Consider the following 19,237-nt stretch of genomic DNA (forward strand, 5'->3'; position numbering starts at 1 on the left):
TAAGCTGACGGAGCAGACAAAGGCAGCAGAGTTCAGTGTATATCCAAAGTAGACAGAACCATACCCACTCTTCTGAAAACCTTAGTGTTTCCTCTAGTTGTGTCTGCACAGCTCACTGCCATATACATCCTGAGGCTCCCAGTACTCTCTGTAAATGTATTTCCCACAGGGTCACAGATTTCAAGCCAGTGACCAAGAGGCTTAAAATATGTCACCACAAGGCCTCCTATTTAGGTGCCCAAATCCTCTGTTGCATTTTGTTCATAACTTGTCTGAGTACTGAGTCTGCCCTTCTGCACTTTCAGCAAATTTGTGTGAGAACCACGTTCAAGAGAAGACAAAAAGTTCAGTCAAACCCAGAGGAAGAATGGTCAAAGTTTTCTTTCACTCTCCTCATTAGAAAATTCTACTATGGCTGTTTCTTTACTGTCCAGGTTTTCCCATAAGTCCTGCATCTCAAATGTTTGTGGAGCACAAGCAGAAGTACCATTTTTTCCATCACTCAATGTCCTTTGTGGTGAAGTTGTCCCAGAATCTGTTGAAGGTGGATCATCATCAGCATTTGATGCTGTACTAGGACTATGGAAGCTTGGTAAACTCCATCGCTGAAGGTTTCTCTCATGGTCTGTTATGAGACCAGCTATGTTACTAACCTGGGGCTCATGTTTGGGCTCTCCTATCACACTAGGAAGTGACTGATGCACCTCTGAACTTGAGAGGTATGGAGTCATTTCTGGGGGGAAAAAGTGTTGGTTCAGAAGAGCCACATTTGTCTCAGCTATGATCCTTTGGAGCTTCTCTTCTGGCATGCTTGCAGAGCGCTCTGTTGGGAGCTCTGGTTTGTCCAGCACATCAGGTTTAATCTCCTGGGCTTCAGAAACAATGACCTCAGGAACTGGCCTGGCTGTGTCAGATGAGGTGTCACTGTCACCAAACTGTGCCTCGCTCCTGGAGGTTTCTGTTATGGGTCCTAGCTCTCGGCTACCATGAAGTCTGTTACTTCTGCTAACTCCTTCATGTTTCCTCTTGAAGCTTAAGGTGGAGTGCCTCCCTCTTGTGTGCATCTCCTGCAGCCGTCTGATGTGCCCTTTTTCGTCTGCTGGGAAAAACACCGAATTCTCACTCGTCTGCCGGCTGTAGCGCTGGTGAGTGGGGTATGAAGGACCCTCATGGACACTGAGAAACCTCTTGACTCTTCTCAAGACTGAATACTGTCTCTGGTGTTTCTCCTCTTCCCAAGGCCACTCTTCCCCATAGAGAAACTCGGTATCAGCCAGCCTGCCAAGTAAAGCCAGGTAGTACATGTCACTTAAATATAGGAAGCATCAATACACATTTATCCCTCTGTCTCAGACATAGGACCCAAGACATAGGAACCAAGGCCCGGGTGTGTCCCTAAAGAGAAGGAAGAAAAAGATGAGGATGCCAGGAAAGAGTGTCTGTGCCTTTAAATCAGTCAGATCACACAAAGAACTCCCCACATCCAGATGTCTCTTCCCCTACAGACAGGCTGGGAGGGCATCCAGCCAGGCATCTGGCACCATTTCATATTTGAGCTGCAGCCTTCTTAGGCCTAACCTTCTAACACGGTTAGGCTTGTGCTCAGGGTGAGGGAAAGGGGAGAAAGGAACCCTACTCAGTGCTGTAGTTACTTTTTCAGGAGAATCCTTCAAGAAAAATAGCAACAGTGAAAAAGCTACTGCTGGAAGCAGAGGACAACAGTTTCAAAAAAGGTTGAAATTACTCAGATGGCCAAATCTCACTTACTTCTGGGGCATGACAGTGTGTCTGAAGGTCTCACTTGTACCTGGTACTCTTCTCCTGCACAGGCTTGGTGCTTCATGAGAGCAACTATTGCTGCACATGCCAGTGAATTCAGTGCACGTCACTGACAGTGCAGTCTGGGCAAGCCAAACTGGCCCAGTTACTTGTCCTAAGGACAAGAATGGCAAAGGGGCGTGGGCCAAATCTGAGGCATGGAGCACAGGCAGGCAGCTCCAACCTGGAGGGACAGAGGAACTTCATCTATCATTTGTGATTATCATAGAATAGTTTATGTTGGAAGGGACCTTTAAAGGCAGCTAATCCAGCCTCCCTGTGATGAGCAGGGACACCTTCAACTAGATCAGGTCACTCATGGCCCCATCCAGCCTGGCCTTGAGTGTTTACAGGAATGGGACACCTGCCACCTCTTTAGGCAACTTGTTCCAGATGTTAGCTTGAGGTGGCTGGAGAAGACTTTGGGTTTTGGCTCAAGTTTTATATAATTGCTTTGGACTTGGAAGAATTTTTAGAGCTTGTTTTTGAAGTTTGCATAAGAGTTATCCATAATTTTTTGAAATATGAACAAAGAAACGGTTCACATGAGAAGATAATTAATAAAAAGTCAACACATCAGAGCTGTTTGCATTCCACAGGAGCTATCAGGGAGCTATTTCTCATTTTCTCCTTCCTTAAGTTTTTTGTGTGAAGTACTTTTTTATTAAAAAATTGTTTGCAGACTTAATGATGTTTCTTCTTTGCCACCTGTTCCCCCTAGAAATTACCTTAAAATAAATTATATTCTATGAATTTTTCTCCTTTAGTTTTTTATTTCCTTCTTTACCTTTCTTTTTGCCATTTTATATTTTTTCCAGAAGGAAATAACCTCTAAAAAGGCTGTGTGTGATAAAACCATTGTCCTTTGTAGTAGAATGCATGCAAAAATGAAAAAATAAGAAGAAAAAAAATGAGAAAACCACAATTTTAAAGCCAAATTAAACAAAAAATTAAAGACATTTTATTTTTATAAAGGTGGGAAACGATGGGAAAATTATAAATATCTTGAGATATTTTTTAAAGTTAAAAAAATGTCTTCTGTAAAGTTTTTAAAAAGGTTTTCACATGAGAACATCTACTTGCCTGGTATTTTGTCAGTCAGGATGGTATTTACGCTTATTGATCAGTCTGTATTACAGCATGTCACAAGTATTTAAACTAACAGCTTCCAAGCTAACTGGCCTGTCACAGATTCCTCATATAGATCCTGACAACAGGGGGCAATCCCGTACCCTCTATTCTTTGTAACCATTGTTCTTTGCTGATCTCTGCAAATAAATACCTTCACAAAATCGGACCATTTCAACTTCCATGCCAGGATTATTAGTCAATAAAAAGTCATAAAATATTTAAGATGATTTGTTGTTGATCTTCACAAAAATCTGGACTGATTTCAAGTGTCATCTGCTAACCAAATGAGCAAAGGAATAGCTGCTTTGCTAATTGGGGATGCATGAAGAAGCAGTAGAAAAGCAAGTATCTTTAAGATAAGCCAGTCACTGTCTTCAGGTATCATCCTGTGCTCAGAGACTATCAACATACATATTCAGAGACTATCAACAAACTCTCCCTGCAAATACACTCTATTTATTGATTATACAATTTAAGATATGCATGCACAGCTTGGATGAACACATGGACCACTGGAGACACCCTCCCACCATCACCAGCCTGTCCACTCCCTCTTAATTGCTTTTCTCATTTCCACCTTTTCCGCTGGAAGTATCATCAGAGCCCACATCCCTGCACTGGCTGTCTGCCAGCCAATGCAGGCTGTGGGGGTGGTGACCTTTCTGATGGCATTAAGGACCCTTAGTGCCACTCACCCCATTTCAATAGTTGATCCAAGAAAGGAAGGAATACAGTAATCAGCAGCTGCTTTTGTGTAGGGTGGGCGGGCAGAGGTATCATTCCAGTAAATATCTTTCTCCATCCTTGGCAAGTTCATGTGCATCTCATCCACAGCCAGAAGTGAAACCTTAAATTTTTTTTGCATAAATCATATCACTTTCAACATAGTGGAGTATATGAAATAGTCTACTTTATACTCCCTGGGTCAACATTTCTTTCAGAAACCCTTTAACATAAGCTGTGTATGATGGCCTGGGCATCAGGAGAGACTCAGTATTACAAAATAAACCCCCTATATCTGCCTATACTCCTAAGAGAATAAATTTTATCATAACTTGAATCTTCTGGACTGCAAAGATATTTGTGCCAGATTGAAGTCCCTCCCACACGTATAATGAGTTAGATGGGATCCTTATGTGCTATGGAAAATCTGTGTAAAGTATTACACATGTGCTCCTTGGAGTGTCCAGAGGTCAAGAATCTTTCTGATAGGCTTCGTTGCTGTTTTAAGACATTCCAAATGAAGTATGTGAACACTCTTCTAATAAATTTTACACAACAGGCTCTAAGGCACAGTAGCATGAGTATCCTGACATGGTGCTAAGCCAGAGAGCATCTTTGTCCATGTGAAGTCCTTTCCCATTCTTGCACATACCTGCATGGCTTACTCTGGTTCCTTTGCTTAGTTTGGTGGTTTATGTGGCCCTTGCTCCCCCTAACTCTGGGATGTGGTTTCCTGGAGTCCGACAGCAGCTCAGCCAGCCCTGTGCTTGGCTCTGTGCAGGGGGAGCAGCAAGGTGCTGTGGGACCTCCTCATGTCTCTGAGCTCCTTGACAGCAAAACAGCCAGGGCTCTTTGGGAATCAGGGGTAAAACTGTACCCTTGTCATCTCACAGCCCCTGTGACTGGGGACACTGGCTCCTGTGCTGACCACAGATACTGCTGTGGGTGACAGCAATATCCCAACATGAGTCACACTACTGGCCCTGCTTATTAGTTCAGGGCCCTGCTTAGTGTTTTTACTATTTTTGCTGCCTTTCTCTTTAAAGGAAGGTTCATATACAATATTTTAATCACGAGACATTCAGATTACCAAAATTTGTTCTTATCTATGTGGGAATGAATTTTGGATTTTGCAGGATTGACCTACATTACATGTTTTTCCAAGCAGAGTGGTTTTATAATTTAAGGTCAGCTGTTTGCATGTTTAGTCAGGCATTGTAAAGGCCAAATACCAAAATCACAATGAATTAGGTTGTGAAAGCAAACTCTGTGGATCACAGCCACAGGTGATCCTTCAGGGAAAGAATATGTTTTGCTAGCACTTGTTGCCCTGATTTATTCCTCAGTTTAAGACATAGCATTAGATGTAATGATAACCTATGGTAGAGTAAAGCTAGAAGGAGAAAAAACAACAGCAACCTGTAAATTTCTATCGATGCACCAGTTAGTTTCAAAATCATCATCATCTTCTCCAAACGGATTAATGAGTTGTTCAGCAACCTGGAAAGAAAACGAGACAGTGAAGAGAGGTTGGCATGCCATGTCAGGACTACTGCTGCAGAGAAAGTAGGGTTGGATTTTTCTCTCTCTCCCTGCCTGTCACTTGCAATCACAGCTTGAGCTCCTGTGTGATTGTTCTGCCAGCCTAGCCAAGGAGCAGCTTGCTTTCACTATAGATTCATATCTCTGTGCCTCGCTGGTGTGTCAATCACAATTGTCACTGCTGGCCTGCTGGGAACTGAGACATGTCTGGGCCAAGGTAATTGTCACATCCAATAGTCATTACCTTTCCTTACTGTTGGCTTTGGCTCATTTAAAGGAATGGTTTAGCAGCTAGAGGCTCTGTTATTGAGCTGTTGTCTGCAACAGTCCACCAGTCCATGGGGTCAGTATTCCCAAGCCTTGCAGCTGGAGTCTGCTGGAGGGAGCAGGGCTCATCTCTCCACCTCAGCCCTCAGCCCCTACTTCTTTATCAGCATTAACCCCAATGGCAACCTTCCAGGGCTTTTGAGGAAAAGCAGCATACAAAAAACTTGACTCAAGTTAACTCTGCATCATGCTAGCCAAATCCCAGAGACAGAACCTGTCTTTAATTCAGCCTGCTGGCTTGGGTTTGTGTACCTGAAGTGGTTAAACTGCAGGGCAGAAGCTCATCCCATGGAGGACACAATCAAACAGTGAGCTCAGACACATTTGTGGTGAGGTATCTTAGTCTGGGAGCTAGTCTGGAAAGGTACTCTCTCTGGCTCCCCAAATCCAGTGAAAAAGTCCACAGAGACTGCCCCCCACTCCATGATTACTAAAGTACATTGTGTGTAGAGTAAGCACCATACTGCTGATGGAGGGGGAAAAAAAAGGTTAAATAGAAAAAAAAAAGTTTAGGAAATTCAGAGTGCTTCTCTATTTCCTAGTTTCTTGGTACACTGACATTAAATATCCTCTCCCCTCCATTCTTTTCTCCTTCTTTTTATCTTTTTAAGCCCTGGTTTTGAAGCTGATGGCATTCTTGATAACCCTTCCAAGACTTCCTTGTGATCACCAGGGCCATGCACAGGAGCAGCAGTAGGTCCTTGGTTTAATGTGGATATGGGTAAAGCAACTGTATGATTAAACAGTCCTGTTCATTAACCTCACCATGGACAGCTATGTCTAAATAACTTACAGCTGTCAGGCAGCTGCTCCCTGCATATTTCCCCTGTGTGCCTCTAGGCTGTACCTGTGGATAAGCACTTGCTGGCTCTCTGAGGCCATCACCTCCCAGGCCAGCATGGGCACACAACAAAAGAACTGCTGAGTAGATTAACACTACAAAAGCACCTGTAAGGTGGGAGCAACGAAAGGACACAGGGGTCACCTCTGCTCACACTCATTCACATGGCGTTAAATTCTGGGTACAGCTATGAAAGTGCTGCAAAAGGGAGGAACCAGAACACAGTCTGTGTTGTGGCTCTCCAGGGAAGACATGGATCAGCTTCATGTATGCCAGTGGACCACCACCTAAAAGTCCACCATAAAACCTATCAAATGAGCTTAAAAAAGTGAGGACTGGGACAGAGCAAATAGTGGTGGTGGTTTTTTTTTTTTTGCTGACCTCATCCTGGCATGTGAGACATGACTTTATTCTCCAGAAAATAACATAGTGATGGACAACTAAACTCTGTATTTGGGCAGTTCATCTGTCCCTGTAAAGAAAATGGGGATTTAGAAGGGTCTCATGTAATGGGAAACTTTGGCCCTTTATTATAGGTATAACAGACCAGGCTTGAGGCCAAGGAATGAGCTCAGCTTACCCATTATTTCTGAGGAATTGCCAAGTTACTGGAAGTCAATACCTCAGGGCCCTTTTTGGTGCCTGGCAGCCAAAGTCCAACACTCTCAGCAGGAAACTGGCTGTAACCTTCAAGACAAAAATATCCTGACTCGGGGCACTGAAGGTTTGGATGAACCCCCAGTCTGAGGAAATTCTGCTGATATTAAATTAACATTCAAAAACTTCTTCTTCTCTCTTTCATTTCCTTATGCAGAATATTTTTCAGTTACAATGGCATCTCATACCTGCCACAGTCAGGAGTTGGCTGGAAGCTCTGAGCCTAACTATAGGAGGAGATGCTATAAACATCCTTGGGTGCTGAAGAAGGAAAACCCATTTCAGGGGCACCAGCAGGGCAGTCAAGAGGAACAGCTTACAGTTTTTAACCCTCTAGCTTAATGGGAAGACACTGCCTACAGATAAAGCCTCACTTTTCTTCAGAAGTTGCTGCTTTCACTGTACAGCCTCCCTTCTTCTTTGTCCTGCTCCCATCCAGGCTGGTCCCTATGCAGCAAAATCCCTTTCCCCCTCATTTCCTAGGACACAACACTAGAGTAGCTTGTCCTGCACACACTTTACTTTTCCTCACAATCTGCCAGCTTGGTGTGCTGTTTTCTCCACTCTGCCCTTCAGAGTTGGCTGTGGGAAGGCATGTATATGACCAACTGTGTTCAATCTATATTCTAACAGAAAAATTATATTCTAACAGAAAAGTTAGCTCTATGTTTCTATCCATGATTGATAAACACAGAAGGAAATCTAATGGACATGGACCCCAATGAAAATTTTTTTCCAGCAAGTCTGTTTCAGAGGAGAGAACCACCTTGAGGTATGTGGCTTAATTACTCAACGATCAGATTGACTGTGATATGTTAGCTAGCAGTCATCAACAGGCTGATGGGCAGCATCCAATTCCTCTACAACTCTTCTTCTTAATGAACATTTTTATGCAGTGGGTTTCTAGCCAATATTGTCTGACACTCTTTCATAGCCTTCTGGAACTGGGGACCTTCAATTGCCTGCATCTGATGAGGTTAACAGCAGATACTTCCAGCTTTGATCATAAAAAGAAATTATCATTCAGTCCCTTTCAGGTGATGCCAAGTCTGCAGCCATAGTTTCCCACTGCAGAATGGAGTGGGAGAAAGGGTTTTTTAATTCTCTTTTCTGTCACTATATAATTCAAGTCCTGAGACCTTGTGGGAGTAATACTCCCTTGGAGTTGTGGTGGCATTGGTGCTACTAAAATGGGCTCTTTCAGATTCACCACCATTTCTTACCATATGGTCTGTCAGGTGGAATTAAAAATGCATTGCATGATATTTCTATATGACCACAGAGCACTTCAGGCTGAGTTCACCTCTAGTGTAACTTCAGTATTCATTGGGGATTTTACACGTGTGTCACAGATCTGACACCTTGACCTGCCCCCCAGGGAGAAAGCCAGCTTACCTTGAGCCATCCTGCATAGAAGAAGAACTGCAGCAGTGTGAAGATTGGAATGTAAATATCTAAGTCATGTCCCTGGTACCCTTGGTCAGTATCCAAAAATTGACGCCCTATCAGGCAGGCAAAGAAAAAGGTATAGACTGCAAGAGTAACAACCTGCAAAGAACAGAACTTCATTGAAATAATGAACCAATACAACCTTATGCACAGGGCAACCCACACCCAAAGGCCTTTGTCTGCCTTTTGCCATCTAATTTATAAACCTGTAGGAGATATTGCAAGTACAGAGGCCACAGGAATAATTACGGCCAGGAAGAACACTCAGGAAACAGAAGAACGTTTCAGTGCTTCCCTCCCCTCTTCCAAATTACGCAAGATCTTCAAAACATCTCTGCATTAAATATGCCTTAAACAGTTAGCCAGGCCTCCATGATCCTGTGCAAGTGAACCAGTGCTCAGTATCTCAGAGACTCAGGCTGGGATTATGAATGTTTTATATAATGAATGTTTTGTAACAACCCCCCTTTTATGGAAATTGTGGTTTGAACTTTCTACAGGATAATAGCTCAGTACCTGGGTATAGACCAGTGGAATTCCAACCCAGTCATAACCAAACAAAAGGCTACACCAAGACCGGTACTTATTCATCTCCTAAAAGGCAAAAAGAAAAAAACCCAACCAACAAGAAACCACAACAAATTAAATTGCATGGGATACAATTCTGAATTGTAAATATTTTGTTGCAGTTTATTTTTGCACATATAAAAGGACAGGGAGAAAAGAAGGTAAAGTATATATAAATTGATACTATAACTGTACCCAGCACCCCATTTGAATATTGACTTTATGGAGTTGAAGTGCTTAGTATGCTTCGTATTTCTTCACAATTCATCTTCTGCTTCTGTTTTATTCACAGTGTAGTGATACATGAAAGAGATTATATTACATCATAAAAATGATATTTTACCACATAATGAAATATTCAGGGAGATTATCTTCTCTGAAGCTGATAATAAAATCTTCAAAATGCCAAATTATTCTCATTTCTCATATTTTAAGCAATGGGAAAAGTATAAATTTAGAGTGATGTTACAATAATTTTTTACTTATCAATTTTTTGCTTTTTGCAATACCTTCTTAGTCATATTAAAAAGAATCCCAGTGAATGCTGCTGTGTGTTTAAGTGTGCATTGGTACACAAAGAAAAGCGGGATAAATCCTGAGTAAGGTCATTTAGATGACACAGGAGATCTGTGCATACTAAATAAAACCAATTATGTAAGTGAAACGCACCATAGCAATTTCAAAAACAATAGATTAGTTTTTTCTAGATTTCCTTTTTTTACTTACATTCATCAGTGTCTGCAGATCCACACTGTCTCGAATTCTTCCCTCCTTTCGTGCCTTTGATGCCAAATTTCCAAACCAGACAAATGGGACCCAGTATTTCAGGTGGGGAGACTTAAGATCATCAAAAAGTTTTCTTTCATATTTTGTCATAAAACCTATTTACCAAAAAAACAAAGCAACCTTCATTTATTCTATGCTATTCCATGATTCTATACATTTGGAATATGTTTTTATCTGTTTATGTATTATTTGCAAAGAACTCTGATAAACACAACTTATAATTCAACTAGTAACCTCCTCTTAAAAAAATTCAGGACAGATCTTGCTTGAAAGAACTTCTTTTTGCATTAATTACCTATGCTAAATTCCTCTTTGCCAATATGGGCAATAATTTATTATTATTGTGTTCTTATATCTAACTGCTGACAGATAGTAGATACATAGAATACTAAGAATTGTACAAATTACTCTCTAGTTTCATATGCTTCTTTCAGAAAAATAAGGAACTGGACATATCAGTCAAGACACATTTTTCACCAATGATAGCTTTCAGAAGCATTTGGACATATTGTAAGGGCAGTTACATGACCTTCTGATTCTGATAATTTTTTGTTGCATCTGCAAAGCAGTGAGCAAGCAACAGAGGATACAAGTGCATGCATGAAACAAAGCTCAACAGAGTGTGTGCCTTCTGCCAGTGAAACACTTCCCTGACAGATGGTTTGATGTTTTCTTTGGGGCTATGAAGGCATGCAAAGTGATGAAGAGGGAATCAAGCACAGAAATCCCGCTGCTAAGGGGACACTGGGCCAGGTGACATGCTGTGGGGCTGCAAGCTGAAGATGCTCTCTGCCTGGCAATTTGCCTTGCTGGGGAGCTGGGAAGGTTTTAGGTTTCCTGAAGAGCTCTCCTGCCTTGTGAAGCCCTGCTTCCCCCCGCTGCAAGCAAGTCCAAGGTCACATAACCAGGGAGCCGGGGCTGTGTGTGACAAATCCTGCACCAGAGCCAATCTCTGCCTGGGACTGGCAAGGGAGCAGCTGCCTTTTGGAGCAGCACCTCTACCCCTCTGGGGAAGAAAGCTCTGCTCTGCTGTCCTCCTCCCACCCAGGCTTTGACAAAAACAACCTCAGAAAATTCACATTTTCCTTTCTCCAAATCCTGTATTTTCTGGCATCGGGGCAATTGTCATGTTTGAAGGATCTTAGTTTTTGCTCAGGTATGTGACATCTATCATGTGGGTATAAAGCTTCTTTTGTTGTATTGACATTAGCTCTGAAACAAGACAAAGTTAGTAACATGACAGCCCCAAAACAGGGGGCCCAGCCAACCAATTACAAGTCTGAATGCTGAAAATTCAGTAAGAGAATTGACAGTAGACTCCAATGAGTAACTAAGAATATGTCCATTATGGCTAACATTGCTAATGACACATGACACAGCAAACAAATAAATATTATAAACTCAATTGGGGTGCATAGAAATGTGAATTAAGTAAAAGGAGATTTGCTAAATACAGTGATCTTAAATATTCTCTTTTTGAGGAAAATGTCACTATTGTACAGTTGGAACAAGACTACACAGGAGGTATGAAATACTGCAACTACTGAGAAGAAAGGCAAGGACAGGACAGAAAACACTGTGGAAGAGGAAATATACAGCAGCAAGAGACAGTACTCATGCAGTATCATAGAATTTCAGAACAGAATAAGATAAAGCTTTTTAAAGTTCCCTGGGCATTTTGCATTTCTCATAATTAACTTCACTGAAATAATCAGGCAACCAGACAAATTAACCTGCTAATCATGGCTCCTGATTCCTAAAACTCAGTCTTTCAGGCTGCTTTTAGTTTTTGTCCAGCCAGTCTGCTTATTACAGGACAGGAAAACGTCTGTCAGGCTGAAACAGATAGACAGAAAAACAAAAAATTGAGTCTGGAGTAAACACTGGATGCAAGTCACTTGGAGGCTCTGGAAAGACTCAGCCTGAATGGGTCACAAAGAACAGCAAGGATCAGTTCAGCTTTCCACTGAAATTGGGCACCTTCTGTTCAGAAAGCTCAACAAAATCTGATTTTTTAAATTATAAAGTTCAAATTGGCATTGAAGTTTTGTGTTAATATTGATTAAATATTCTATTTTATTAATATTAATAATGTCTACTATTCTTATTGCAGAAAATACTAATTCTGGATTGCTCTTACTGCTGGCAATACAGACAACATGCACTTAAGAATAGCTCACTGTTATTGCAGTGGTAAGGAAACACTTTATATTCCATTAAATATAAGGGAGGATATAAAATTTCAGTTATTAAAATTACATGGTTTCTAAATATGGTCATTCTATTCTTATTTAGAAGTATTCAAAGAATTAACCAAGAAACTCTATAAACAAGAATACTGGTTTTGACAAGCATTGGAAGACTGAAGTAGCTCCAGAAAATGGGAAATATTTGTCAAACATTGTGCCAGGACCATGAGAAGGATGACCTAAGGAATGACAGGGCACTGAATCCTTGTGAAAGTTTCAGAAGAGTGACATGGACAGCAATCAATAAACAATCAAAGGATACTAATGTGAGCAGTATCACATTGTCAGCCAAAGAGATATTACAGGAAAATTATTGATGAGAACACAAGCCTGACTGGGACAAAATCACTCATGCTCTCCCTTGAGTGATTCAAAGAGTATTCAGTTCCCCTGTCAAAACTCAATGGCTTGAGACAAGACTGGTTCAGGTAATTCATATTAAATATTTTTAATACTAGTGGTTTGAAAAGAAGGATCATGATCAAGTAGATAAAAGTTTCATTTTCTGCTTCTGTGTTATGTGGGGAAGGATTAATTCAGGTGCTTCCTTCCAGTAGAGGATTTGGGGCTGCACTCTTCAGCCACCCATAGATACTCCTGTTGCTGAGCTCGCACCTCATGTTTCTCTTCAGTGTTTCCCATCAGCTCTTTTGGGGTGCTCTCTGTTCAGCTGCTCACTCATTACTCTGTTTTTAACAGTTCCAGCTTGCCCCTTGCACCTTGCAGCCAACACGATTGCTGTGCTCAGGACAGCTGCTGGGCATTTGACACTTACAGCATGTGTGCACCAGCAGTCAGCACCATAAAGGAGTGAATCCACATGGACCTACTGTCTACAGCTCCACAAAGAGTGTTAAAACATGAAAAAGAGTCAGAGGGAAGGTCCAGCACTCAAGACTGTATCCTATAGAAAGAGCCTGCAGTTGGTGCAGCTCCTCAGTTTCATTCAAGCCTTTATGCAGTCTGCTAACAGGTAGCTATTGAGGGAAACAATATGCTTTCTTCTAATTAAAAATAAAGAAGGACCCAAACTTTTACAAAGTCCAGTGAATAGAAGATAGCACTGTGTAAGTTCAGGCTGAGAATAAGTTGTCACTCTTCAACAGCAAGTTTACTGTTGTGAATGTCTGGTCACCTAGGATGCAGTGTAGTCTTCAGTACATGCATCCAAATTTTAAATCTAGGCTGATTACATTCCTAGAAGGTATTACAGCTCAGTCAGAAACTGCAGCATGATAAAGGATGCTGCTTCTGTGCTTTGTGTTATGGATGAGTCAGACTAGATCATTGTGGCACTGTTCTCAAATTTAAAATCTATGAATTTAAGCAGTTCATTTGCTGAAAAGAGAAGTGTGTAGCAATAGTTATGTCACAGCAGTTCACAGTTTGACAGCAAAATGCAAAATCATCATAAGTTGTTTCAATGATGACTGTGCTGTAAGTATCAGGTTTGTGCTGCTCATATTCATATTAAATGTCTCCTTCCCATGCAGTCTGATATGCCATGCCACAGGGAGCTAGGGAGGGGATGATTGCAGAGTATTGTCTAAGTCATGGATATTAACAGGAGCAAAATGTACCCTGAAAAGCTCAATACTGCATCAATAAAAGCTCTGTAGCACAATATGAATTAAAACCTACCAAAAAAAAGTGCCAGAATGCAGAGCTGACTCCACTGTCTATACTTATATACACAGTTTATAGTAGAAGATTTTTCACTGTTAAAAAAACCAACAATCAAAACTTGCTTTCCAGTCTACAATTTTGGTACGATGCTGTGACATTCTGTCTCTTTGGAACAGATTGTCTTTAGCAATAGGGAGGCAGAGCTGGATTAGCTGCCTGGAAATGTTGTAATTTTCCAGTGCATAATAGAAGCAGATTGCTGGGGACAGTGACAGAAACTTCCTTGACCTCTCACTGGCTCAGGTAAACAGTTTTGTTGCACTGCACAAGGAGGAGAGCTTTAAAATTCAATGAATTCTACTAAATGGTTTGGGGTTTTTTTTAAGTAAGATTGGTGCATTCTGCCTGGCATTTTTTTTAATATCTAAAGCTTCTCTCACATATTTGAAATGTGTATATGTATAGTACACTGCATATTTTAACTTGCTAAAACTTTGCTTACTAATCTCTGCCAAAGAAATAATTTTAAGAAATTCAAGACAGTAAGTAGAAAACATGACTTCTATTTGGAACAGATCCCCACGTCTTTGCATTGCTGTTCTGCCTCTGCCACTGACCATGCCAGTCAGAAGGCACAGTGCCACACCTTGCCTTTAAATACTGAGCATTCAGTTCTTGAGAGACAATTAAAGTGTTACACGACTGAGCTCTCTTCACCATCATTACACTCACTGTGTTATTGAAAGAAACAGAAAGCAAAGACATATTTAATACTTAGTTTAGTTATCATTGAAAAAACTAAGTTTAAAGTAAGTTTTTCAATACAAAGAAAAAACCCTTGGGGCTGAGGAGTTTTTTAAGTAAATCACAACACTTAAAATGTGCAATCTATTAAAAATGCAGTCTACTTGAATAAAAATTGGGATAAAGCTGTACTTGTGAAGTGCCTACAGAGATCAGCCTCTCATACACCAGACCAAGTTATACCCCAGACATTGGGGCAATGCCATATAACAAGTCACCATTTGTCGTACTACATCATACTATATTGCAACTTTGAGTTTTTTGTACTTTAGAGGATGTTCCATATGCCTGAGTGTTTGAGGCAGGCCCCTCCATGGAGTCTGAAAGCAGATTCACATAAGACTGTCAAACTAGTTTGATTTCTATAGTGTTGCTAAAGACTTTAAGAACATTAAAGATGCACTCTTAGGGTTATATCATCTAAATCACTAACAAAAAGGTGGTTGCTCTGAGGTGGGTTAGTACAAGGCATACATGGGGCCACAGGAAAGAAAAAATGAGGCTGGCTCCTTCCCTCCCTGAGCCCCCACTTGTGAGAGAAAGGAAAGCAATTTTGGGGAGGCAAAGGGCAGTACCTGCTCCAACCACATGGTCCATGGTGGGGAACCTTTTGTACACAGCTGTGCTGACAGAGCGAAAGATCAGCAGGGATGTTAAATTCACATAACGCATGAGAGTCCTCCTCAGCAAGCGCCCGTACTCATCTCTGCCCTGCACGCAGCTGGAGATGAGCAGCATCAGGCGATCTGGCCAAGGCAAGTTCACAAACTGGTTCCACCAGCGATTCACCACCAAAGTTACATAGAACCCTGAGGGTTAAAAGGGAAAAAAAAGTCCAGTTACTTTAATTTTAGTTTGCAGAGTGTTGTTCATATCACTAAGCTGCTATATTTCCCAGAATAAATGCAGTAACCCATGTCAAAACCCAGGATGCAATAAATACTAATTATTTAATGGACATTGCAATGTAACAGTACATTCCAGCTGAGTATCTCATACCCATGAATTTCCAAATTTCCTCTTGTGTAGTGAAACTCAGGGAAAATTTATTTCATTGGGAGATCACGTACAAGGTATCAGTGTAAGTGGGCATGATCTAGATATATGGAAACCTTTTTTGTTAGTATATTAAAAACATGAGCTTAAACGTTGATGTGACAAAAGCAATTTGAACTTGAGAAGTCCTGTTGCTGTTGGAAACAGATGACAATTGTGAACCTCTAACCTCCCACATGCCCCTCAGCTCTGAAATGCTTCCATGCACCAACATTCACAAAATGCCTGAACAGAGACATAGTTGAAGAATAATTTCACATTTAACTGGTACTTACCAAGCACAAAAGTTACTGGGATTTGTTCAGCATATTTGTCACAGTAAATTGATAATTTTTCAAAGAACCGTTTTTGGCTACCTGTAAGAAAAAATCTGCAGCAAAAATAAAATGTATCTGTCCTTCCACAATATTCTGGCACTAGCTACTAAGTGCAAGCATGTATAAATAATCAGATATGTACACTGGGGAGCAACCTTGGCTAATGCCTTCAAGCAAATTCTTAAAGGGAAAGGTCCGAACACTTTTGGCAAGTATTAAAGAAGCTGGAGGAAGCAACAGTATTATTCCCTGGTTTTTGTAGTTTTTTTCTCAGGACTAATCTGAATGGTACTACTAATTAGATCAATATGTCTGGAAAATTTTGCTGTCCCATACAGACCAAAGATGACAGCAAGCTCTAAGTCTGCAAGCAGAGCTTAATCTCCTTTTCCAGAGTGGTACTTAATGGAAATGCTCAGGTCTGCTTGAATTGCAAAAGATTACCAATAAAATTCCTCTGATTTGAAAATGTTACATTGTTGCAACAGTTTTTTAATTCTTACTCCTATGACATTTTTCTTTTCCACAAGATTAAAATACAACTGTATTTTGCAATCAGGAAAATATTCACCAAATGATACCAAGTGGGCCACAGTAGTAGATTCTGCCCACAGGAAAAGGAGTCTAATGACATACAATGAGCTTCAGTATAATTTTTTTTTATTTGTATAGGTGAGTTATTTTTTGACTTCTTATAAATGGAACATATAACAAATATTTGGTGGGTTTTGCTTACAATTGTGCAATAAACTGGAGCACATGTAGAAAGCTTTCTGTGGTGTATTTACCATGGTCTTCAATTGCCTGACATTTCAATTAAACTAGATTAATTTAAATATCTGTGAGACTTTGGTGTTCCTTTACATATTAATGCTATAATTTTCTTTCTTTGTTTACAGGTATAGATTACTGAACAAAAAATAGCGATTAATCAGAGAAAAACTGAAGCTCATTTTCTCCTTGCTTCCAATAAAAACCAGGGATCTAATTAGAGATCACAGTAAGAACTGAACCATAATTTTGATACTTCTGTGTAATGTACTTCATCAATTAAAAGTTTCACTGTACTAATTGATGCATTGCATCTGTCATACGGAGTATAATTCACACCTTGGTGAAAAAAGCAATTATTCTTGTAATATGTTCGTGCCAGGTGCTGGGTGACACGCAGATAATAACAGTGTCTGGCTTCCATGCAGTTTTACTTGGTTCTTTGCAAGCTTAAAAATCAAGTTTGCATGCCTTCCTAGCTTGAAGAAAAACTTTGCTTTTCTTGGCTATATAACTTCACTCCAAAATGATTCTCTCAGTGTTGTTAAATTCTCACTGAGCAACCAAAGACAGAGTTCTGCAGGGAGAACAAAAGGTCTATACCTTTGATCTAAGGCAGGGAGGCGCTCTCACAACTGACAGCTCAATGTCAGAATGACAAAAGCTATATAACCTAAGCTTGCTCTTAATTTTTATTTAGTCTAACTTCAGTAGGATGGTTGCTCAATGCTAGGTTAAAAGTACAATCAGCTGAATATGATAAATGGTATTGACACGCTACGCATTTCCTCTGGAACCTTAAAGTAAACATGGAAAGGTAAGCACATTGGAAAATGTCCAAGGAAAAGATAATAAGTAAAGAGTAACCTCCCCCCATCATTCATCAGCCTAACTCCAGGAAGTCTGAAACTTCAGCATAACATTTAATGAGATGTGAATTGGAAAGAGTGTACCTGTATAATACACTTATCGCTGTGTAAAGAGTAGCAAAAACAATAAATTCTCTGTACAGCAATTTGTAGATGCTGCCTTTCCACCTTAGGAGTAATCTGTGAAATCCAAAGAAAGTGGCATTTGCTACTTTGCTGGAATAAGTGACTGTCATCGTCGTGGTAGGCTGGGCCTAGAAACAGTAGAAGAGAAGCAGGACACCAACAGCATTTTAGACAGCGTATCCTAACCTGAATGCACCCTTGTATAGATAGATACATGGATATACATGTAAATTTAAACATATAAAATATGTATACATAAATACGTGGTGTTTGTATTCATATATCTAGAGAGAGGGAAAAATAAAAATCTTGCAGTTACAAGCCCTGTTGAGACCTGCAGATTGACTGGTGCGAGGCTGTATTTGGGCTTTATGTCAATGACCACCCAAACCCAGCAGCTAGCACTGAATGTGGCCACTTTTCTGGGTGGCAGTGGCTGGGACATATTACACCTCTGCAGTCTCTGCTTACACTCAGTTTGCTCCACTCTAGTGTGAGCAAAGAATAGGGAACAAATTTGCTTGACATTTTTTTCAAAATTTTCAACTTCTTGGTTACAGCAGTGAAGCTAAATTCCACAAATGCAGGTACATCCCCAGCCAGTATTTTTAGTTGGCCGTGGTAATTATAATCATTGAAAAAACAAATGAGGTTTGGGGACTGCCTCTTTCATTAACAGTTATGACAGCAGCTGAACTCAGCTGGGGAATGCTGTTATTTCTCCCCTTGGCAGCTAGACTGCTCCTCAATACTTCAGCATTGCATGGCCATGCAAAACAAGCCCTAAGGCTGCTCAGGTAGGTAGTGTGAGACACAGTGTAATTAAAGTACAACTGAAAATACACAGGTAAATACTTTGTGCTGGTTTTGGTACTTGCTCACCCAGTGCAGGGAGATGCTGCAGGAACTTTCATATGCTTACAAAACAAATCCTAGCTCCAAATGCGAATGAAAACAGTTTTATACAGCATGCGAGAAAGAGAGTAATTAAGACAATCACAAAATCTCAAGAAAGTTACTGTGTATCACAAATATTATTCTTGTCTATATTTTTGTGATGCCACTGTAGCAAATTTATTGGGGGGATGGGGGAGAAAAACCTGAACTCCTAGTTAATAGATGAAAATATTTTGTGCATCTTGGCTGTGTCTCTGATGCAGAGCATAATGTAAGCCATTAAAATTCACCTGTAAATGTGCCAGTTTTTATTTTAGTCACCAAGGGACTCAGCAGGGAAAAGACACTATAAGCCTTGTATTGCTGACAGGCTGCCTCTTTTCCTCTGCAGAACGATTGCTCGATATTTGACAGCATGGAGATGAAGATTATTTTTTGTGTTGGTTTTTTTTTTCTTTCTTAAAAAAAAAAAGCATGGGTTTTGGTCTTTAGAATCCAGATGGTACTTTTTCTTTTCCTGAGCCTTGGCACAGACCTTTAAATTTTTTGTTGTCATTGTTGTACTCTAAGAAGTTCAATGCAAGAGCCAACTTGTCTGACTGGCATGCATGGAAATGCAGTCCTGTCTGCTAAAAATCTTATGACTAGGATGCAATACTTAAGAAAATGGAGGCAAAGATG

The 19,237-nt window shown here is 40.5% G+C and overlaps 1 protein-coding gene across 1 annotated transcript; it reads right to left on the bottom strand.

Annotated features, from left to right (window-relative positions):
• Positions 1-278: 278 nt before the first annotated feature.
• Positions 279-17,769, bottom strand: BEST3 (bestrophin 3). The gene is made up of 9 exons (XM_054276201.1): positions 17,618-17,769; positions 15,852-15,946; positions 15,096-15,329; positions 9,782-9,936; positions 9,005-9,082; positions 8,435-8,587; positions 5,092-5,172; positions 3,645-3,796; positions 279-1,278 (listed from the first exon to the last, which is right to left on the bottom strand). Exons 1-9 carry the CDS (start codon positions 17,767-17,769, stop codon positions 372-374), a joined length of 2,007 nt encoding a protein of 668 aa, XP_054132176.1. The 3' UTR covers positions 279-371.
• Positions 17,770-19,237: the final 1,468 nt, after the last annotated feature.

This window comes from Melozone crissalis, unplaced genomic scaffold, assembly GCF_028551555.1.
Source record: "Melozone crissalis strain CALT ecotype California unplaced genomic scaffold, PUWL_Pcris_2 ptg000004l_1, whole genome shotgun sequence".
NCBI lineage: Eukaryota > Metazoa > Chordata > Aves > Passeriformes > Passerellidae > Melozone > Melozone crissalis.